The sequence below is a fragment of the Gobio gobio genome (genome assembly GCF_949357685.1).
Source record: "Gobio gobio genome assembly, chromosome: 1".
Classification (NCBI taxonomy): Eukaryota; Metazoa; Chordata; class Actinopteri; order Cypriniformes; family Gobionidae; genus Gobio; species Gobio gobio.
Genome location: NC_137097.1, coordinates 59,476,408 through 59,501,379, shown reverse-complemented (window position 1 = coordinate 59,501,379; position 24,972 = coordinate 59,476,408). Strand labels below are relative to the sequence as shown.

Sequence of the window (24,972 nt, the reverse complement as noted above, 5' to 3'; positions counted from 1 at the left end):
AGAATTACTTGCCACCAACGTGGAGAGACTCTTTCTTCTTGTGTATAAGTTGCACGTAACATAAACACTCTTACCTTTCACCTCAATGAGGGAAAAGTAGCGCTTATACTTCCAGTTAGCAAAAGCTACCTTTGAAGTCGTTGGACTTGGTGTGTGTGACTGTGCATTTGCGTGTGTGTGTATGTGTGTGTGTGTGTGTGTGTGTGTGTGTGTGTGTGTGTGTGTGTGTGTGTGTGTGTGTGTGTGTGTGTGTGTGTGTGTGTGTGTGTGTGTGTGTGTGTGTGTGTGTGTGTGTGTGTGTGAACTCAACCTATCAACCTCAACTTTGTCTCCCACCCACCAATCATCATCAGTTATGTGTACCACTCCCCAACACACATGGCATGCACGCCTGCACACACACACACACACACACACACCAACCAGAGAAAGAAAAACGTTGCAGGTCCGACTGACAGAGAGCCTGTTCGAATGAAAACCGCTTCAGTGAGCTCAATTATAGTAACGCCGCCTTTTTTTCTCAGCAACGCTAACGGCGTTGTAACGGGAGAAACAGTAATTGGTTTGATTACTCGTTACTGAAAAAAATAATTCCGTTAGTAACGCCGTTTATCTATAACGCCGTTATTCCCATCACTGCTTATTTGTGTGAATTTCATACAACATTAACTTTCGAAAGGGAACGAGACACTGCATCCTAGAACGCTTCTGGGGAACGCTTCAGGCGTTTCTGCGTTTATTGTCTAGGTGAAGAGCACGCACAGGCAGTCCTTGAGGGATCTTCTTGTGTTGACTGTGGGTCCTGCTTGTGCTGAGGCAGAGCAGGGATGCGGATTGTGGGTTTTTGCCAGATGGAGCCTGCTGCAGTGTTTGGGAGGGGTGTAAACCTCTCGCACCCTGGTCGACTGACAAGAATGAGCTGCTGGAAGAATGTGTTGTCTCTTTTGTCCTCTAATCCAGCAGCAAGTGCTCTACTGGTGCATTTCACATGAGGTCTGTATTGCAAGCAGACTGATCGGCTAAGGATTTGGACCAATGTGGTAGTGACATCGGGCAGAGAGAAAAGAGCTTACTCCTTGATGCGCTGGTTTTTGCCCTCTGAACTTTTTTGGCACCCCCATCGAGGTTTTGGTGGGAAGGTTCAGGAAGGCGAAGGTGCACTTTGCAGCGCTTAGAGCTTGCATACTGCTGAGGTCCGAATCCATGCCCAGACATGCAGGAGGTCCAGGCCCGTCCCGGTTCAGGGATTGGAGACAGGGCCAGAAGTCCGGTGATCACCTCTCGTGCGCCTCCTCCACCCAGGAATAAGGCCTCCAGCAAGATGAAGGATCAGAGGGAGGTCATTCAGCATGAATGCGCCTAGCATCGGTGAGGAATCCCTTCCCTCCAAGGTTACCTTCTCCACTCTTCTTCCTCCTCCTGCGATTTCCCCCAGACCTGTGATAATCTGGGCCTGTGATAAGCTGTTCCCAAAAATTTGGAACCCGTTGATGGCCTGTCTTTGGGCTTGGTAGTAAGTGCGCCCTTTCAGGCTTGAATCATGTTATCAATGGTGTAAGGCCTCCGTTCTGCGAGCTGCATGAATAAACTGGTAGGTCCTAATTTTAGAGTAGACCTCAGTTCCCTGTTGGAAAGCTGTGGGGGGATGTTAGGTAGGAAGGATTTATCATTAGGGCCCTGAAGTTCCCATTGGGTGTGGCTAGAACTATATATATAAGGGGTAGTGCCTTTGTGGGTCCCCCTTTAGTGGGTGTGTTGGCTTTGCTTTTTGTAAATTCACTGGTGAGGCCATCGCTCATTTGAGCTTCAAACTTTGTTTAGTTCTGTTTTGAGTGAGTTGGCTTCCTCCCAGTCTGGGAGTCTGTGTATTGAGGCCACTGCTCTGTCAAGCTCTAGGGACAAACACTGGCCTTTGGCGGGCCACCTTGTTAGCCACCTCATGGTAGAGTAGCAGGTCTCCTCTCATTTAGAGAATCAGTGTGTTGAGACTAGCCCTTATGAACTTCAGATAGATCAGATGTTGGTGTCGGCCCTCTGGGCCGCAATGACATTGTTTGCCTGGGCTGAGCCATTGTTCCTTTGAGCTTCTGTTATGCTGGCCATTATCTAGGCCACCTTAGCTAAGTTGTACATACAGAGTGAATGAGCTCTTCTCAAATTGAGAGTCGCTCTGAGCAGAAAGTGCCACACTGTAGGAGCCCCAGGTAGATCTATGTTTGTGTGCTGGCCATTACAAGGCCGGCCTTTGTGCATTAAGTTAAATGCATTGTTTGTGTAGGTTCAGAGTAAATAGCAGCTAGGGTCGCAAGCTATCCCCTTGGCCTCCCCGGTGCAGTGGTCCCCGCTCTTAAAGGGTAAAGAGTGCTTTTACTGAGTACACTGCTCGTTGACAATGTTATGAGGTATTTCATGCCTGGAGGCTCTGTTTGTAACAGTCTGTTTTGCTACTAAAGATGTGCTATCAGGTAGATGGCCTTAGCAGACGTCCTTGAGAGCAGGATGCCTCTTCTAGAGGCAAATGTTTCAGAGGCTCTGTTCCAAGAAGCAGACAGGTGGTAGGCCAGACTTGGTCGCAAGAGCAGACGAGGTTGGCCTCCCTGGTGGCATTCAGGGTTGACTACGTTCCCCTGAGAAGTGACTGGCCGGGGCTCCTGTCATATCCCTGGACATATTCCCTTAACGGAACCCCTTCCAGGTGAAGTTGTCGGTTCCAAGCCTTTGAGTGGCCTTGGTAGACCTTCAATGTATTTCGGGGGCCTCTTTGAGGCTTATAGCTTGAGCAGTGGCCGTTGGGAATACTGTCACTGACAATCTTGTGTGATCTGAGGGGAGTGGTTCTGGCATTTCCGTTGAAACTGCTATTTCTATGTTTGTCACAGCCATTCATGGCATGTATTCCCCTCTGCATGGCAGCGTGGGTATATCGTTCCCTAAAGCATTCTAGGACGCAATGCGAGCTCCCTTTCGAAAGGGAACGTCTCAGGTTATGTATGTAACCTCTGTTCCCTGAGAATAGGGAACGAGACACTGCGTCTTCCTGCCATGCCTCGGGCTGCCTGCTGAACAGTCCCTTCAGACTAAAGTGGATGACATTTCTCTAGGCACCCCTTATATACTGGTTGCACTATGATGATGTCATAGGTTGTTGTCGGCCAATAGGATTGCTGTGATTCAATTGCTTTTCAGACACTGTCACGCCTGAGGTTTTCCCCAAAGCGTTCTAGGACGCAGTGTCTCGTTCCCATGTTCTCCTTGTGTGTCATGCTAGAATACTACCTATCTGCTTTAGAAAACTCGCAGCTGTGAAATGTACTTGCGCTGGTTTCTTTAGCCTCCTGCTACAGAACTTGTAGAGGACTAGTAAAACCGAGCTGGCTGACATGGTTGAGGCTGCTGGGATCCACATATAGCACCCACAGAAAGCAAAAGTGGCACCAGAGTCCAGAGGGCAAGCACTCCAAAACCTTGTTCATCAAAGAGAATAGTGCATACACATCTTTTATTCTTGTGCAAAGTCTCACAACAACACAGCCTTCACATTTCTGATGAGGCACGTCTCGTCTCATTATTTAGTCACAGTGTTGTTGCGAACTCTGACACAACAAAGATGCCTCTCTGCCTTTGTACTACTGTCACTCTGACTGCATCCCAAAGCTAGCTGACAGTCTCAGGACCCAAAGTCATGGCTGTCCCGATCACAGCCTGTCCACGACGCCGCAGATATGCCCTAAAATGAAGCTGGGGAAAGAAAACAAGATCAGATGGATACTTTTTCTTTTCACTAGGACTTTTTTTGGTTCGTTTAGTTTGATTGACAGTAATACTCACTTCAGACGTTTAAGGTTGAAGACGGGCCCGTCCCTTCCCTCACAACTATAAAGAGGCTTTTATGGCTGCTTTCTCAGTGAACTTATAAACTTGGCATGATAGTTTTTCCTCCAGGACTATTTGAGATTATATTTCATTGATTGTAGCTGAAATGGTGCTGTGTGGTAGCAACAGGCCCTGTAGAACAGAAAGAAAGATGCATGAGTGATTATACAGGAGGTGTTTGCATGCGTGTTATTGCAGTGGAGGTTGCAGGTTTTACCCAGTGTGTTTGTATAAAGAGCGATGCTTTTGTTCTAGTCCACATTTACCAAAATTGCTTTAATTTTCAGGCCTTGCCTTCCCTAGGAATTGAATTTGACCTACAGTATGTCTACAGCTACAGGATGTCTAATCCTGCTGTTTATTATAGAGGAGGGCTTCCTTCCAGAGTTACACTCCAACCTGATCCAAAATACCTGACTGGAAGTTTCTAGTAGGTTAAGATGGGCAAAGATCCCCTCATTAAAAGTGTTTTATGTACTTTTTTTACTGTACGAAAGCATAAAATTACCTTATACTTGTTTCTCTGAAAAACAATGCTCCGTGTCGGAATGTATGTTTTTGTTTTGGTCTGTGTAATCCCGCCCACTGCCAATTTACCCCAATAGCATTTCGACACCCTGGGTTGCCAGTTGGGGGAAACACAGAGTATTGAAGCCAGCAAACGAACTGTGTAAGCCTCGTCACTTTCCATTGTCTATTGTGCTCGTTCCTGTTGCATGTCCTCAATCTGGCAACCTGCATGAGCGTTGAGTCTGAGGAGGATGGGGCAGAGGAATATTATGATATCTCAATATTTTGAATTCGGTCTGCAGTACACATTTCATCCACTAGCTGTCAATATTACATACAGCACCTGAATTTACTGGAAAATTTTAACATATTTAGAGATGAGCATGAATGTGATAATAATGCATTATCCAAAATACTACTATTAGGGGAAATAAATGAATGCATTTGTTAATTTACATGCACAACATTTGAAAATGATCATGGGGGGCCATCCTGCCCCACTATTGGGACAAACATTTTTTGTTTTTGTTTTTTGTAAATAATAAATCAAATGATCTGTGTGGATGTATGCATTTTAAAGGTTTAGTTATAATAATAATGATAATTTTATATCCAATTTAATAATGAAGAGTTGTCATAATAACAATAAACTAGGAATTCAGAGAGATTCTGCTGAATTGGCCTATAGGCTATAATGAATAATGTAATTCATGGAATTAAATAACTCCATGCTCCAGGAATTATAAATAATTATTACATTAAAAGATTAAAACTCAAACCAAGGGTCTATCTTAAACTAACATTTAACCAAGATTAACGTTTTTTTGCCTTAGAATGCATTGCTGTTGACATGAAAATAAATATTAATAAGAGCATAAGCATTCATTCACTTCTTTTGAATATGTACTTACTTTGAGACTGTTTAAAAATGGTTTCGTATAGTATGAATGTAATCTAGATGTACTACATTATCATGCTGTCATTTTCACATGAACTACAATTTCAGATGCATTGCTTCACTGCCACACACAACTTCTCTCGTGTGGCCTAAGAATACTGTCTATAATCTCTTTCACATTCTGTTTTTCACCTACTATATAATAGGTAAGTATTCATATAGGATGCCATGGGCTGCATCAGGCAATGACTTTGCAGGCAGCATTTGCACACGAAGGAGACTTCTGAGGCAGCATAACGTTTAAAGTCCCTGTAAAGGCAATTCTGAGATTTGTTTCTAAACACATTATAATGATGGAGAGCTGAGGATCACCACCAATACCTGCCTCTGCAGTTACTTTACACTGGATAGTTTTACAAACTTTCTTCGGAGACAACTGGGATTTACTTATAATCCACTGCAGAATGGGGCGAACTGATTATCTCCAGCGCCGACCTTCATCCTCCCATCCCGCCGACATCTGGTGCCGTGGTGAACTGTACGTGAGTGTTGTCTTGTGTGCTAACGGCCGCTTTCCCATGAGTGGACGTGGTTTCAGCGCCGACAGCAGACACGTCCCCCGGCATTTGAGAGCAGAGAATGCTGCTTATTTTTTCAAGATTTTGATAAGCTATTTTATTTACTTGCCAGATTTTTTTATGATTCAAACTTGGCTGGGTGGTTAATAACACATTTGTCTGTGGTGTGACAACTTATTTAATTTGGACTTTACAGGGATTTAATGATCTACAACAAAATACAGAGCAATTTGAATATGATAACCATGTGATTATTTAATTACTACAATAGCAGTAGTTCTTTGTAATTTATCAAAAGTTCTTTGTAATTTATCAAAAGTGGAAATAATGTACATTTACACACAAACTGACTACCAACCACAACTTTCAGATGCCATCTTTATTTTTTTATAAATCGCATGCGTCCGGTGTGTGCGCTCAAGTTGAGAGCATAGACTGTAAGGTTGAGAGTGATATGGCTTTAAAATGCATGCAGATGATAATATTTCATGATTTTGAAGAACTTCAGGAGCTGTGAAGGCTCCATCCTCTGCGGTGGGGAGCAGCAGCTCATTTGCATTTAAAGGAGACACACACAAAACAGCTGATTTTTCTCAAACCCAAAAATTGCCATTTTCTAAATGGTATATTAAATGATCTGTTAGGAATTTTGATCTGAAACTTCACATCACAGACACTCTGGACACACCTGAGACTTACTGTATATTACATCTTGTAAAAAGGGGCATAATAGGTGCCTTTAAGACATAACCGACTGTTTCCGAAGATACTTGCCAAGACCGGCATTTTGACATATTTCTGTGTGAATTTGTCTGTTCATTTATAAGAAGACGATAAAGAGAACTCAATTAAGTATTTGTGTGCTGTCTGAGAAACGGCTTTCTGGGAATGCGCTTCGGATGTGCGTTACGCATAAAACTTCTCACAAAGCACCTTAGAACCAAATTGAATTCTCTTTCGCATTGTGCTTGAATATTTAAACTGTCAAGCCTTAAAAACATGTGCAAATGATAAACTAAGAGAAAAAAATCAAGAGGCTGTTTTTTTATGTTAATGGACAAGAGACTTCACTACGCTGAAATAACTTACACTCACCTAAAGGATTATTAGGAACACCATACTAATACTGTGTTTGACCCCCTTTCGCCTTCAGAACTGCCTTAATTCTACGTGGCATTGATTCAAGAAGGTGCTGTAAGTATTCTTTAGAAATGTTGGCCCATATTGATGGGATAGCATCTTGCAGTTGATGGAGATTTGTACAAATCTCCATCAACTGCAAGATGCTATCCCATCAATATGGGCCAACATTTCTAAAGAATACTTACAGCACCTTCTTGAATTTATGTGGGATGCATATCCAGGGCACGAAGCTCCCGTTCCACCACATCCCAAATATGCTCTATTGGGTTGAGATCTGGTGACTGTGGGGGCCATTTTAGTACAGTGATTTCATTGTCATGTTCAAGAAACCAATTTGAAATGATTCGAGCTTTGTGACATGGTGCATTATCCTGCTGGAAGTAGCCATCAGAGGATGGGTACATGCTGGTCATAAAGGGATGGACATGGTCAGAAACAATGCTCAGGTAGGCCGTGGCATTTAAACGATGCCCAATTGGCACTAAGGGGCCTAAAGTGTGCCAAGAAAACATCCCCACACCATTACACCACCACCACCAGCCTGCACAGTGGTAACAAGGCATGGTGGAATCATGTTCTCATTCTGTTTATGCCAAATTCTGACTCTACCATCTGAATGTCTCAACAGAAATCGAGACTCATCAGACCAGGCAACATTTTTCCAGTCTTCAACTGACCAATTTTGGTGAGCTTGTGCAAATTGTAGCCTCTTCTTCCTATTTGTAGTGGAGATGAGTGGTACCCGGTGGGGTCTTCTGCTGTTGTAGCCCATCTGCCTCAAGGTTGTGCGTGTTGTGGCTTCATAAATGCTTTGCTGCATACCTCGGTTGTAACGAGTGGTTATTTCAGTCAAGGTTGCTCTTCTATCTGCTTGAATCAGTTGGCCCATTCTCCTCTGACCTCTAGCATCATCAAGGCATTTACTGGATACTGGATGCTTTTCCCTTTTCACACCATTCTTTGTAAACCCTAGAAATGGTTGTGCGTGAAAATCCCAGTAACTGCCTGGCCCGTCTGGCACCAACAACCATGCCACGCTCAAAATTGCTTAAATCACCTTTCTTTCCCATTCTGACATTCAGTTTGGAGTTCAGGAGATTGTCTTGACCAAGACCACACCCCTAAATGCATTGAAGCAACTGCCATGTGATTGGTTGATTAGATAATTGCATTAACGATAAACTGAACAGGTGTTCCTAATAATCCTTTAGGTGAGTGTATAATTAGCTTATAATTTTATGAATCGAAAGCCCATCGGCTAATCTTCAACATGTTTGCTCATAAACAGTCATTTGGGATTGATCTATTTTTAGAGTTTACACAGAAAAAATGCTGTTTTTTTAGGAGAAACAATTTTGCGACAGGTATGATTCAGTTTACAGCACTCATTTCAATGGTGTCTGCAAACAGTGATTGACTGGCGCACGTACAAAATTCAATGACGTCAAAGTTGTGTGTAATGTGTAATGTGATTGGTTATTAAGGCATACATGATACAAGTTAGCCATCATGCTTTCTCCAATTGTACAGCTACGGAACCTCGTTGCTCCCAATAGTAAGACCATATCCGACGTGGCCCTCCAGGAGCTACAGGAACCTTTTATTTCCTCAAGTTCTCCTGAATAATCCATAAAAACCTGTCGTGTCCTGACCTGAGTTCCCCCAAACTGTATTGGCTCATTTATTTATTCTCTCTCCATCTCTCGGTACAAAGGTAACAATCGGTTTAATCTTGTGTTTGGTACTGTCGAGCCCTCAGTACATGTCAGGGCTCTATTATTTAGAAGAATAGCATGGAACAAAGAGATTGAAAGGAAGTGAAGGCCCACATGGGTACAGCAGTGTTTATTTATCTATCATAGTTCTACTCTGCTCCTCCACTGAGGTGTTTGGTAACCCTTACCCTGAAGGTATGCAATGCAGCTAATGAAAAAGACTTGGCTGTTTTTGATCTAGTAAAGAAGGCTATTTATTTCATTTTTATGGGGGTGGAATAAAAAGCATATGCATTAAAAGTTTGCTTTCTGGAGATAGTTCAAACCCTGGAGTTATGTGGTTTAGTTTGTTTGGTACTGCAAGAGGCACAGAAAACCCATCTGATGTGACTTGAAAGTTGTGTACGGATGCAATGCGTTCAGTTGCTTTGTCGAATGGTATTTTAAGCAGAACTTTTTAGATGCAGAGTTGAAGAGGTTGGAGTTTCTGTGAGAGCTTTGCCCTGTAACTTTACCACAGTCTTCAATATTTAAAGTGAGAAACTATCCTGTTCGGACGCCTTTTCACTATTCTCTGAACCTGACGGAAATATCCCTTCAGGCTCGTTTATATTTGATTGTCTGTATTGATGTGAACCTGAATATTTCATTGAAAGAAACCAAAGGAGATCCTTCAACTCAGCTGACCATCTTGGCTCGCCTCAGATAACGATTAAAGAAATGTAGATCAAATATTTTCTGCCTTCTTCTAACACAGACTTGTTAGATGTTAATGCATAATTAACAGTTTTTTGTTTAGTTTTTTGTATTATTGCAGACGTGGGAATGGTCTCTTTTACTTAGACAGACATTAGGAATGGTTCTAGAAGTTAGAAAATTGGCTTAGCAGGATGTGTGGAGAAGCAACCAAGGTAATTTTCCACCATGAAACAAAATCATATTCATGTAAAGTTATGTTTTTGGTCCTTTTATGCCTTTTTTGGATAGGACAGTAGAGATTTGACAGGAAAGCATGGGTTGGAGAGAGAGGGGAACGGGATCAGCAAAGGACCTCGAGCTGGAAGCGCAGTTAGCGCAAGCTAACCATGAGGCTATCGGCCCTAACATATTCATATATGTTAAAGACAGATTAGTCAAATTAGACAGAAGTTGCTTAAAGACAGATTTTGTTATCCTTAATGTGTTTCTGCCAAAAACATTCAAGCTTTGCATCTTATAAAGTCTCAGTTACACATGCTGGTTCAGAAATTTTACCTGTATCTCAATATGACCCACACTTGTTTGGGTTTAACAGCATGGTTTTGGTGCAGATTTGATTCACCGTAACTTTTGTTTAATTGTCATAAAAGCCAATGACACACTACAGGTTTTAATGTCATTCAGAAATAAATTGAAATTATATTCCAGTTTAATTTTTGATTGAATTTCAATTGAGGTAACAAACAATATGCAGAAAATCAATTCAATGTGAATATAAGAATATAGAATTCAAATTATTTGAAATTGGAAAATTGTGGGAAAAAAATACCAATAAAAACTTTGAATGTTGGTTAAAGTTTAAAATGTTTGAATGTTTATAATCTATGGATGGGTGGATGGATGGATGGATGGATGTGAAAATGAGATTCATATTTGAGAATTCAAAATTTCGCCCAAACAGAGTTTGAGTTCTGAAAGGCCATTAGTCATGGTTCCCATGGTCATGTGTTGTGTTGAACTGAGCTGAGGGACGGATGAGGCAGCGGCCTTATCTTCACTTGTACATCTCAGCCTAAAATGGCCAGCACATTCATCACAGGGAGGAGACTGCAGCGGACTGCTGCTTTTAATGGATATTAAGAAAGCAGACGCTAGAACCGTGGCCTGGATATGGTCTGGCAGAGAGATTTTCTGCTGTCATTGCATTCACACCATTGATCATCTGAGCTCCGCCGCAGCTCCGCCGTGTTTGTGTGAAAGAGCCTCAGTTTGCTGTGATACTTAACAATGCAGGAGAGGAGGAGAGACAATCAATGGTTTTCTGGTCTTGTCTCTTAAAGTCTCGTCTCTGTCTCATCTCATCCATTCCCTTCTCGCCTCATATTTAACCTCTCAAATGATCTCCCCTTTTTTTGTCCCCGCTCTTCTATGTTTTTGTTATTTTTTCTCATTTGGTCTCTTCATGTCTCATCTTCTTGCAATCTCTTTTCATATTTTCTTCTCCCATCTCCTTTTGTTTTGTCCACTCTCTTCTCTTTTTCTCTTTACCCGTCGTGTCTTCATGTCTCATTTCCACCTCCTCTCCGCTCCTCCCTTTCTTGTCTCTTTTCCTCATCTTTTCTCTTCTCTTCACACCTTGTATTGCTTAATATTGTCTTCTCCTCATCATTTGCACTAAGCCTTGCCAATTTAAACATTCAAGTGCAAGACACAAAAGAGAACTAATTTCAGTACTTGCGTACTGTGTAAAGATTTGTGTGCACACACATCCAAAGTGCGCGCACAGCACAGAGAGCACATTATATTAAAAAAAACATGGAGAGTATCATAGTAAACATAATCAGTTATGTCTTAAGTGAATGTAAACAGTTGAGAAAGAAAACACATGTATAATCGTGCATTTGGTCTTAAAGTGACAGCAGGCAAATATTCCTGTTGCTGTCTGTGTTTTTAATGTTAATCAAACAACAAAAGACAAAGAAATCACTCACTGCTTGTGACTGAATAAGTTTTGTAACTTTAATAAGGATTCATATATATTTTATTTATATAGTGAAGCCTACGCAGTCTTATTTTATATTTGATGTACTTTATTCAATTTCTGTACCTGTATTTCTGTACTGTTAGACCCACCTGAAAAGCACTTATTTCACTGGTGTCATAACCTTACAATACAAAGTTACATGGGCCAAAAACAATGAAAATGAAAAGTTTTTTATTTGACTGTGAAAATGTTGGCAGGGCAAGTCAAAGTTTTAACCACTGGCCCAACCGGGTCAGTATAACAAAATCCTTAGTCTTCAGCCCTGAGAGTGCAGGGACAGAAAGTCTTTTCTGTTCTGTTGAGCTGTGAGGGGTCTGGTTAAAAGGACAGTGAGATTTGGGGATGTTCTCTCTTTTAGTTTGAGTTAAAGTCCATAGAGAACACACAGGGAGGTCTGGGCTTCTGGTTCAGCAGCTTTCAGAGAGGCTATGCTTTATCTGTACTTTGTACACGTTTCTGAGACACCCGCGCCTCCTTTCGCAGCATGACGAGAAAGGCTTGACTCATGCCCGTGGACCACCTAAGGCATTTGAGCCCGAAACAAGAAATTGCCATGACCTGATTTCATAGACTTTGAGCATTTATTTATTTGATCCTGGGGCTAAATGGGAAAAGCAGACATAGTGTCACTCTCTATGGCCTCCTATATGGCCCTGAAGCTACTTTCCTAAGTTCTTTTCCTCTTTATATTCTCACATAAACAGACACTTGCACTTGTCTTTTTTACCCAGACCCACAGCATATTTCCTGGCATGATAGTTTCCCTACATTTTATTCTTTCAGATAGACTTTGATCTCTTCTTTTGCGGCATCACTTAGAGGCAAACACCGCACAGACGACATATTCCATGATTCCAACATAATTCCGGGTCACGACGCCTCAGGGCAACGATGCTTCTGTTTCTCTGCTTGCTCCCTGGGCGTCAATGTGGTAAGCTTTTCTGTCCTCAGATGTGGGTGGGAGAAAGTTTTTCCGAGGCCTGAGAGCATCATAAATCAAAACGTAACGTCAGATCCACACACAGCTGGGCTCCCAGGAACTAGGAGCACAATATGAGTTGCTGACATTTTAATTACTTTGTCATACATCTCAGACTGGTAAGCCTATTTTGAGGGCGTAATTTATGGCAGTAAATGAAAACAAATATTCTCCAAACCATCTTTCTGAAAGCCGGTTCTTGCCATGTTGATTAATGTAATATCTCTAGTGGTCTGTCCAGTGCTCAAAGAAAATTAGGTTCTGGACCCTTACCGGCACGCGCACGTTGCTTAACAGATGCTTGCGAATGTGAGCGCAGACACGTCCCTCTGACACGACAGGTAAATAATATGAAAAACCTCTCCAGAGAGTAATTCGTCTTCAATTATGCCAATGAGTCTCAGAAAAGCCATTTTCCCTTCAGTTTTCAAAACAGAGATGATAAACAGTGTTACGGCATGATTGTCAGAGCCTATCTCAGCAAATTGATCTTTAGATTTGATTGTTCTATATTGGAAATGGCTGGCCGGTTAAATTGGTGCTTTTTAGAATGGCAGGCATGCCGCCTTCTCCCAACAAATCGAAATGGTCGTCCTTTTTTGAATATTTAGATTACCTGGGGCTCCCGGCACCTCTCCTAAGTGGATTAACATTTCACGTGGCTCCCAACCTGCATTTTTAATTCGTTGTGGGCTGATATCAAAGAGTCCTCGGGGATCAGAAACAAGCATTCCCATTATCTTTCCTGCTGTGCTTTGTTTACCAAACCGCGAGCAAGGGCCATTCATCTAGACAATTGTAATGGAATCCAAACTAGCTGGACTAATCATAAAATCGCTTTATACACAGGTCGCATCGATTCCGCTCGCGGCATAAACCAGGTAAGCACTCAGCCCCCGCTCTCTTGCGTTTTACAAACCTCCGCTGGCAGCGTTACACAGGATCACACATGCTGCTATTAGGCCCTTAAATCATCATGAAGGTGAGCTGTTTATGTTCGCATCAGTTCGGAGCCTCTGATGCTTGCCAAGCCATTTCAGCCTATGCATATTTAATAATTAAAAGTCCATCAAGGCAGGCCGTTTTGACCTTTTAAAGCCGCCACTGACATCTGTGAAGGGTGCCTTTATTTCCCAGATGCAGCCCAGCCCAGATCCGCAGCCAGGTGTCAGGGTGCAGACAGCGATGTAATGCATCCTCATCAGCGGCCGCCAATCTCCATCCCTCGCGAACCCCCTCCCCATCAAGCATCCGTCGACTTTTGATGGATCTCTTTATGTTAATCTGCACTTAATCATGAAACAGCAAAAAAAGAATTAAGCAGAAATGAAGCTCACTCTAATTACACGTCAATATTGTTCGCCGTCGAAGCACAGACGGCTCTCTTGTTCCTACTTCTGCTGTATTTATTTATTAATTTATTTATCTATCTATTTGCAAATGTCTCTGAGACTTGACGATCTTTTGTAGGGATCTGTCTTGGAAATAGGTAATGACTGCAGCGCTTGTACTCGCGGCGTGTAGGAAGACGCTACAGGTCCCGCGGAGCTGAAAAACTAATCATAAGTTTCAAAGCATCCCCGAGTCGTGCTCAGCCTCTCAAGGGCTTCTTCGCGGTGGTCACGCCTGAGCAGAAAATCTCTTAGACAGCAGTGATGTGTAATTGAGGATGTCATCAATTAATCAAAAAACGAGGGAGGGAAAAGACTATGCATGAGGAGTAGGAGTCAGGGCTGGAGATATGCAATCCATGCCCGCTTTCATCTGCGGAAATAAAAAGAAAACAATTCCATCCAGCCTACGTGGAGTCGTGGATTAACAAAGCGCCATGTTCTCCATGGCACAGCGCCAGTTTGAGATGGTAATTTTGCCTTAAAGAGGCACAGAGAAACTGGCACCTGAATTAATTGACAGTGATACACATCTGCCACTAAGTGTCTTTCCTGCAAACTTTGGATTGATGGATGAAGTATGACGTGTTCTGATTAAACATTAGCGCAATAGCAGCAGCTCTGATATCAGTCTACAGCCGTCTGAATCAGATAAACCCTTCTTAAAAGGTACACTTCACTCAAAAATGAAAATTTTGCCAGCGTTTACTCAACCTCATGACTTTTTTTTCTGTTGAACACAATATTTAAAAGAAAATGCTAGCTGTTTTTCTATACAGTTACTGAGGCAAGGACGGCAAGAAGCCATCAAGGTATATTAAAACCCCATCTCTCCAGTGAGATCTTTACCACTGTGACAAGATCTTTGAGTCACTGAGTTGAGAATATTTGTGAACAAATATTTCTGTTTTTGTGAAAACATAATTATAGGTTTTAGTATTATGTGTTTTCTAATTTGAATATATTCAAATGTTATTTACTCCTGTGATGACCCTTCAGAAATCATTCTAATATGCACATTTTTTTATCTATTTTGTTTTTATTATTATCACAGTTTTCCTTTTCTTTTTTGGTTTTGTCATGCCATATAAACAATTTTTATAATATCTTTATGAGACTTCTATGGTCCTTTTGTGGCCTTTTCAGTGAACTGTTCCTTTTCACTTTTTCACTCTGGGTCTCAACAAACAGCTAAGGGCACTTACATACTAGCCTGTAGGTTTATTCCCACCAACAGCGGTATTTCTGTCCGTAATGACCCTTACCGCTCATTGATTCTCAGCTTGTCTCAGAATGAGGGATCAGGTACATTGAAAACGCTCAGGGCTCCATGAAATTCCTCCACAACAGACGTGTCCCAGTCAAACCCAGGGCGCAATGAGTTCACGGCAAAGCCTGTTTTATGGAACCCAATATACATCAGTTAAGCACTAATTAAAATGCTGTCACTCTATTGCAATAGTGGAATTTGTTAGGGTACCAGACTCATTGTCAATACTGGTTTAACATAGCTGTATTTCATTCGCTTTGTTACTCTCCACAGAGCCATAACGTTGGAGAACCAGCTAGTGGTGCTTGCCACCGCTGCGGCGGACGCCGGGAGGTACTACGTCCAAGCTGTTAATGAGAAGAATGGAGAAAACAAGACAAGCCCCTCCATTTACCTGAACGTGGCAGGTAAGTTGAGGACGGATGCTTTTCCCTAGATCATTTCTATTACCCTGCAGCTAATGTCACATGGCCAGCCATTGATGCAGCCAAGACAGAACTATCGACCAGATGTAGGAATTATGGCTTTCGGTTTGTCTGCTCCCTCTTTTGTTTTTGCCAACATGTTTTAGGCACAGTTTAACATGACCGTTTCAGAAGCGCCTGCAGACCGGCATGCAAATGCAAGGTACCTGTAATTCCCACTCCCTCAGGGGGCCGTTTAATGTGGTGCATTCATCAGAGAGGAAGGCCATCCGTGGAATGACACAGAGAATCTGTTTGTTCTAGTGACACACTTGGATCTGCTAGCTGAACGTTGTTTGGTTGCTGTTGTCTTAGCTGCTTTGGCAGGTGCTACTGAGCATCGCCTGCTTTCAAAATGCTATTGCAAAAACATTCCATTCATGCATATTGAAGGCCCATCAGAGAAGGCAAAAGAGACTGCGCCTTCTCAAAAATGTATTCAATATGAAAGTTACAATTGAATTGAGACAATTGTGTCAATTAAGCTACTAGTGTGCATAACTCGCATCTGGTGCTGGTGTTTTTTATCATGCTGACAGCATACATGCTCCTCTCGTTTGTTCAGAAGGGATGTTCCACTGACACATTGTCATTTGGTTCTATCCAACATATAGCCTAAAAGGTGAAAGGACGTAGAAATGAAATTAGTCAGCAGTAGAAATAGTCTTATCAGAGTACCCTTTCAAACCAATTAGCTTTTTTAGGCCAATGAGATTAATTCAAATGATCAAATAAAAAAAATAAAAACTGAATTATTAAGGATTCCAGATATAAATGATAGAATGCATAATGAAGGAGCAGGGGCTAGAGGTAGATTGAGTCCATTCAAGATACACTACTGTTCAAATGTTTTGGGTTAGTAATTTACTCCAGTCTTCAGTGTCACATGAGAAATCCATCTAATATGCTGATCTGCTGCTCAAGAAACATTTTAGTAACACTTTACAATACTGGTACATTAATATGTATTAATTCATGCATAACTAATGCACAGATAATCAATAAGTTAATGTATGACTCATGAAGAACTAAACCATTTATTAATGATTACTGCATCAGCAACTAATAATGAGTTTACCGTTATTGTGGTGCGACGCAACAGCTGTCTACACTGGACATGACAGACCACTGCAAAAAAAAAATCTGGATTCTTTGATTAATAGAAAGTTCAAAAGAACAGAATTTTTTATTTAAAAATAGAAAGCTTTTGTAATATTCTAAATGTCTTTACTGTCACTTTTGAGACATTTAATGCATGCTTGTACTCATTTCTTTAAAAAAAATCTTACTCACTCCAAACTTTTTAATGGTAGTGTATGTGATTTATTTCCTATAATGACAACTGTTGGTTTGGTGATGTGCTTATTTCTGTTTGGTTCCCCATTTTGTAGTCAGTTTGTAATCTCAAGGTGGTGGATGAGAGCTGGATCCAAATGCAGTGTGTTTAATAAATTCAGATAACGATACAAAATAAACTCGAAAAATATCAGAAAACCAAGGAACAGAACTGAGGACAATGACGACACATCCATACAAGGACAAGGCCTATCAATGAACACACTGGGGTTTGAATACACAAGGGGTAATTGCAGAACAAGGCACACCTGGGAAAAATTTGTGAACAATCTACAATATGGCTGCATCCGAAATCGCATACTCTCCTGAGTATGTACTTGTTTTGAATAAGTAAATTAGTTATGATATTTTTGAGATAAATTACACTTTTAAACATACAGTAAGTATTGGGTTTAAACTTATTCAAATATCTAGTGATACAAATATAAAAATAAGAAGAAAAAAAAAACGTTGAAGCGGTTCAAATATTGACATATCTTACTAAGATGCGATTATATATAGTTTTTACTCTTTACTATATACAGAAATGGACATAATGGGGAACATATTTAGACAGGTTGTGAAGCCTGTTTTGTTTTCAGACATTTTTATATAACTTTCAAAAAAGTCCAGTACAAACATTACTGCCACTCATCAATGGCAGTTGTCACAGTTGCTAGGCGACAAGAACAGTCTTCCGTAGGATAGACCGTCCCATTGAACTACGTTCAGTCCGACCTTCGTGGCCTTTGGAGATGTGGCCTTTTAAGTTTGCGTACTTCGAAGGATGCCGGCTTTGAATTCGGTAACCAATGACATTGGATTAAAAAAAAAAAACATGTTGCTCATTTTTTACATTTGTACAAGTCTTCTTCTATTTGTTACTTTAAATGTAATCTTTAAAAATTATAATTCAATAACACTGTTAAATGTCATTTTTAGCAAATCTCAAATGCATTCATACTGTACATTATGATCTTGTGATGCATAAATACATGTGTAGCATTTAAAATGATTTTAGTTTTTAGTGTTTATTTTTAATTGATTTAGATATTATAGGGATTTTAATATCAACCGTTTATTGGTTAGTGGCCATAAGGTAACACAATAATTATCAGCTTATTTGGGAACGTCGATAATTTTAATGTTGGTGCATCCATAAACCTAATACAATATTTGGTGAGTGGCAGTGATTGTCTCACAGGCTGTAGTGGGTTACGTCGTTGACCTTGGGGAAATGGCAGCGAGCTAGAATTTGATGTGAGATGAAGGAACATGGAACTAGCATTATTTTTTCAAAACCAGATGAAACCAACTTGATGATTTGAAGAGTGTAAATGAGCAGGAGGCTGGAGGCCGCTAATAAAGAGAGACTGCTGCTGAGCTTCTATACCAACTGCAGAGTTAATAATTCAATTGAATTATGAGTTTTAATATCCTGATGAATGGAGTGCATTTAAACTAGTTTTAGTAAAAGCCTTTTAGAATGGTTCTCTCATCATTTTCTCTTCAACAGCTCCGGTTTGCAGATTATCACATCAGATGATTGGTGTCGAATTTGTGAATGCGCTACAGATAACATACAATTGCGTTGATCATAATGAGCTTGTATCAGTGTGTATAGCTCTGTCACAGCCAGGGATTTGTTAGGTTGCGATGATATTTTTTTCCCGCTGTAGAAATTAAGCAGTTAATTAATTTCTCTATTGAAGTGCTAATTCCTCTGATATTTGAGGAACAATAGTGCCGAGGCCAGATGAAGGGGTCTATCATTATGTGACTGCACTGTGGCATTTATGCCAAAAGTCTCATTCTACACATCACATTTTCAGGAAGTGGGAACGACAGAGACATGGAAATAAAAAGTATCCGGTGGTGAGCGTTCCCCCAACCCCCCTCCGAAACCCTTTTTAGTTACACTTACATATGGCAGATGAAAGCTCCTACCGCCCTTAATGTACGTTAAGTACAATTCAAATGTCAAGACTGCCCTTGTGGCATTTCCTGATTTTCAAAAAATTATCCTGCATTCACCTCAGAGCTGCGAGGCAAATGCTATGAACGAAGCAAAGAAAAATAACCTCTTTGAAAAATCATGACCTTGGTGTTATTGTAATTAGCTGTGCTAGCTTGCTAAAGCAAGTGTCAAATCTCTAACCCGAATGAGCAATAAGACTCAAACAGAGGGATTGAATTTTTAATGTCCTGTACCATTAATGCTGCATTCATGAACTCAAACCATGATGCTTATTGAGGGAGAGATGTGCTTTTACTTTAAGTGATTAAACAATTTTTGCCTTGTAGACAGAGTCAATCCTCCCTATACACAAGAGTACACAAGACGAGAGACTCGAGTGAAAACGAGAGAATCATTCACTGCTCTTCCCTAAATAACATTAGTTAACATAATAAGAATCAATGTTTATTGAATTCATTCAGTGAAGACTATGCAATTTTTTTATTTTCTTGCTTTATTCCATTTCTGTATAGTAGGCTATTATAAGCAGTAGGCTAAATTGTTCGTTTCATTCATATATTTTTTTCTGTCGTATTTGAAAGTGAAGTGACGTGTGGCCAAGTATGGTGAACCATACTTGGAATTTGTGCTCTGCATTTAAAGGGATAGTTCACCCAAAAATGAAAATTCTGTTATCATTTACTCACCTTGTTCCAAACCTGTATGCGTTTCTTTGTTCTGCTAAACACAAAAGAAGATATTTTGAAGAATGTTTGTAACCAAGCAGATGGAGCAACCATTGACTACCATAGTAGGGAAAAAAAATACTATGGTAGTCAGCGGTTGCTTGGATCTGCTTGGTTACAAACATTCTTCAAAATCTCTTCTTTTGTGTTCAGCAGAACAAAGAAACTCATACAGGTTTGGAACAAGTTGAGGATGAGTAAATGATGACAGAATTTTCATTTTTGGGTGAACTATCCCTTTAACCCATCCAAGTGCACACACACAGTATTGAACAGACACACACACCGTGAACACACACCCAGAACAGTGGGCCGCCATATTGCAGGGAGCAGTTGGGGGTTTGAAGGAGAGCGCTGGTTATTCACTCCCCCCTACCGACAATTCCTGCCGGACCTGAGACTCGAACCCGCTACCTTCGGGTTACAAGTCCGACTCTCTAACCATTGGGCCCAAGCACGACTGTCCTATTGTTTTATTTTTTTATTTACTGAATGTTTTCGACTCACTGTTGTTTGTTGACAGTGTACACTGCTCTAAAAGAAGAGATTAAGGGGTTGAAGGTCATTTTGAGTTTTTTTTTTTATGAACACATAGCAGCCCCCAGAGAAAGTTTTGCTTAGGGCCCACAGAAGTCTAATTGGCACTGCTTGTAGACGATAAAACAGGCAAAGGAATCCCATAGATTTGCATTGAAATACCTAAGGAATATACATAGGGGCCAGGGGTGGGCTTAAAGGGATAGTTCACCCAAAAAATATAATGTTGTCATCATTTACTCAAGTTGTTTCAAACTTGTACGAGTTTCTTTCTCCTGTTGAACACAAAAGATCTTTTGAAGAATGTTGGTGACCAGGCAGTTGACCAGCCATTGACTACCATGGTATTTTTTTTCCTATATGAAAGTCGAACATTTTTATTTTTGGGTGAACTGTCCCTGTAAGGCCACACAAAGAAAGATAACTATGATGATACTTATATAAGCTTCCATATCAAGCAAAGTTAATTATAATCTCACAGTTTTTTCGTCTGCCGCTTTACATGTTGAAGCTTGGTAAAGTCGGATAGATTCTGATTGTCAACTGACTGTCAGTGTTTTTATTGTTCATCAGATGGTAATTGTGAAATTGTCATCATGACAATATTGTTCCTCTGTGTCGTTATCTTTATAGTTGTCCATGGTGCGCCTTTAAGCCAGTAGGCAAACACCCCTGACAACCACATATAGCAAAACACTTGCAACCCACACAACATGGTGGCTAGTTTGAGAGTTCATTCTTTACTTTATTGATTCATATTCTATTCAAAGGCATTTTTCTCCCTCATTGGATGGCACAAGAAACAGACAACAATTGCAGAAGAGTCCCTGACGATTGCTTAAAGGTGATCATCCATCCAATCATAAATGAATTATTGTGCACCACACATGTGACATGGATTCCATTTGGTGGCGTGTCCCTCAGGCTCGATGGTGTCGCACTTTCATTATCCCTCACACCTGGCTTTAGAAAGGTCAGCCTGGTTGAAAAAGCCACCTCTGAGCATGTGATCAAGGCTGATTAATTGATAACACTCAAGAGTGTGGGAGTATCAAGAGCGGAGTGTGATTTCAATCAGCCGATGTAAAGGGTCGCCTCGAGGGTTGCGGTTTCAACAGTGGCAAGTGTGGAGAGGTGAGAGAATAAAGCATTTACTGATGCATTTTGATCCTTCTCAAAAGATTCTGGATTATCATTCACAAAAATGCATCACATTTTTTTGCCAGATCAAATATACGTATTTAATTATGGCTATTATGCTGAATCTTTTCAGGGATGCATTGAGAATCATTTAGGAATTGCATTGTGACTCTCTAAAACGAATCAAATCTTCAGGGGCTTAACGATTCTTACACCTGCCCTTTAGCAGAGGCTGAATTTATTGGACCATATTGTCTTATAAACGTGTGGACGTGGTTCCTCTGTAACAGATGATTTATCTGCATGCGGTCTGCCTGCCGTTCGCCCTGGCAAAGGCAGCATTTTAACTCTCACAGCAGCTTGATTTATTCGAAAGGAAATAGGCTTCGACTAACCAGCTCAGTCATTATTTGCCGTTACTAATGATCTCATTTGGAGGCAACCGTGTGCTTGGTTCTGTTTCATTTCTCCTGGCTGAAATAACAATCCACCATTTTAAAACAGAGCTGGCACTTCTGCAGAGATGTGTCCATTGTGTGATGTTTCAGTGTGGCTAAATGAAGTTGAGTCTCACCGTCAAGATACATTTCTACAGGTGGCTTTCCGGGCTTGCTTTCATAGAACTTGGCAAACTTCTGCTGTGCATTCATAAAAATACATGACACACTAGACAGCAATATTATGTTTCCCTTATTTTGACCACAATTTGAGGCATCGTCACATGAACACTACACTGTGTTGTTTTCCAGTAAAGTGTCCTTAAAACAAGACAGATTTACTTGAAAAGCTAAGTTACGATATGCACTACCATTTAAAAGTTTTAAGTTTGTTGTTGTTTTAATGAAATTATTGGTAACACTTTACATTAAGGTTCCCTTCGTAAAGGGTTTATAAAGGTGTTTGTTAATGACTAATAACTCATTTACAAATGCATTGTAAATCGTTGATAAGCAGTTATAACTGCATGAATAAAAAGGGTGACTTTAACGCAGTGCCTGCCAAATAGTGAGCCATTTTTAACTCGCATGTTATAAATGCTTAATAAATGTATTAATTCACACTCAACACCAGATTCCTGATTCCTAAAGTGAACAGGTTCTCAGGTTTCCACTTTACATTAAGGTTCACTTTCACAGGTTATAAATGTTTGTAACTCATTAATAAATGTTTCGCAAGTGTCCACCCTACATTAAGGTTCACAGTTCACTTAAATTGGAATTAAAATATTAATTATTAATATCTCATCAAGTTATGGTTGTGCTCTTGTTTTGATGATTTCATCTTGATTAACAAGAAATCCGTTTTTATACACTACTGTGGATAGGCATCATGAGTTTTTTGTAGAATATCATGGGTAAGAGTATTTTCTGGTAAGGAACATTTGAAGAAAAGTGGCAGTCATTGAGATATTAATGAGAAAACCACAAATACTATTGTCTATTTTTGCTGCATCATGAAATTAATCAGGAATCAGGTATGAGTTAAATAAGTGTGAATAAATACATTTATTAAGCATTTATAACATGTGAGTTAAAAATGGCTCACTATTTGACAGGCATTGCGTTAAAGTCAGCCTTTTTATTCATGCAGTTATAACTGCTTATCAACGATTTACAATGCATGTGTAAATGAGTTATTAGTCATTAACAAACACCTTTATGAACCCTTTACAAAGGGAACCTTAATGTAAAGTGTTACCAAATTATTTTATTCAAGGATACATTCATTTGATTTTTTTTTTTTAAATGATAGTAAACACATCTCAAATTATTTGTACAAAAAAATGCTGTTCATTTGAACTCTATTCATCAAAGAATCCTAAAGCAAGTCACAGCTTCTACAAAAAAAAAAAAAATCAAGCAGCATAACTGTTTTAAATAATAATTAAAATGTTTATTGAGCACAAAGTCAGCATATTAGAATGATTTCTGAAGGATCATGTGACACTGAAGACTGGAGTAATGATGCTGAAAATAAATTATGTTTTAAATTATATTCAAATAGAAATAATTATTTATATAATAATATTTTTTTTCTCAATATTTCTGTTTTTACTGTATTTTTGATTAAATAAATGCAGCCTTGGTGAGCAAAAGAGTAAAAATGTATTTTTTTTTTGTCTTTTGTCATTTTCTCAGTTTAATGTACATTGTTTTGAGGATGTTAGATATTGTATATATTCTGTAGGACTAGATGAGAATACTGAGTCAAAATAGCTTATGAAAAAGTTGTACTTATAATTTGTTTGTGATATATATTTTTATGCTAATTAAATTGTTTTGTTATCGTAGCAAGACTATCATCCAACTCTTCCACACATGCAGAGCTCTGTCTGTGTGATGCACATCACTCTGCATTAGTTTCTGCCTACGTAGACCATTTCACATCAGTCACTTATGAGGGTTCATGATGTTGAGGATGCTGCTGTTAAAGGCAGCTGTTTATGTAGGCAATGAACTGCAGGCGAGCTCATAGAGTCTGAAGACCTGTGGGAAGCTGTGGGAAGGTTTATGTTTTCTGAAATGTATATATTTTTTTCCCCTCTTCCTATGGATTTCATTTTGAGAGTGAAGATGCTTTGCCTTCTGACTTTGAACAGCGCTGTCCTGTTATGTGAGCAGATATTGAATTTATAGTGGACACAGAGAACCTGGGTGTAGTGGTCTGCTCCGGTATCCCATGGGTACCTGTAAATGCCTTTCTAAGCCTAGCTGCCTTTCATCATTTTGGATTTGTGAAAATAAGAGAAAGCCAAGGCTCTAGGAAGGAAAATCAATCACGGTTTCATTCTCAAAATGTCTCAAACTGTATAATCAAAGCTGTACTTTAACTGTCCTTTGCATCATTTAATCAGTCCCAATCAAAATACGGCAGTGCAGTTTGCAGTAGATTACCGATTAGAGACACAGATTGAAATTTCAGAACTAGGATGTGTGTTCTATCTATCTATCTATCTATCTATCTATCTATCTATCTATCTATCTATCTATCTATCTGTCTGTCTGTCTGTCTGTCTGTCTGTCTGTCTGTCTGTCTGTCTGTCTGTCTGTCTGTCTGTCTGTCTGCCTGCCTGCCTGCCTGCCTGCCTGCCTGCCTATCTATCTATCTATCTATCTATCTATCTATCTATCTATCTATCTATCTATCTATCTATCTATCTATCTATCTATCTATCTATCTATCTATCTATCTATCTATCTATCTATCTATTGTTCCATCGTCCTCTATCTATCATTCTATCAGTCTGCAATTTTCTCAATCCTTACAGTCTATAAGCTTCAGTTTTTAATGATTTTTAACCCTTTTTTATCAAAACAAAAAAAGCTTTGTTAAAATATTTGTTAAATATACCAGTTATTAGATTTTTTTTTATTTCAATTCCTTTTACAGTTTTTCTCCATTGGTTTGGCTCATTTCTTGAAACAGAAATTACATTCTCAAAATTGTAAGATAATTTGGCAAAACAGTCTTACAGTTCAGCACAACACTATAGCTCACTTGCAAAAGCTAATATCTCTCCCAAAACTGTTCACTCATGCTTCAGAACTAAATTCCTTTCCCATATAGATGGTCAGTGCCACCAAAATAGCAAAGATCCTTCTCAATTGATTTGGCTCATTTCTTGAAACAGACCGGACGTTCTCAACTCTCTTGGTGCTTTTGCCAAAATAACGTGGATGGTTCGGCACAACA

At 39.9% G+C, this 24,972-nt stretch overlaps 1 protein-coding gene across 9 annotated transcripts in view; it reads left to right on the top strand.

The window, feature by feature from the left end:
* Positions 1–24,972, top strand: part of sdk1a (sidekick cell adhesion molecule 1a) — a 405,563-nt gene that overhangs the window by 227,389 nt on the left and 153,202 nt on the right. For 8 of the 9 annotated variants that reach the window (XM_079824232.1, XM_079824230.1, XM_079824228.1 and 5 more), the window contains exon 5: positions 15,374–15,507. In XM_079824232.1, coding sequence (XP_079680358.1) covers positions 15,374–15,507 — 134 coding nt within the window. Of the gene's footprint in view, positions 1–15,373; positions 15,508–24,972 lie in introns of those variants that run through there. The other variant, XM_079824233.1, reaches the window with a different exon arrangement.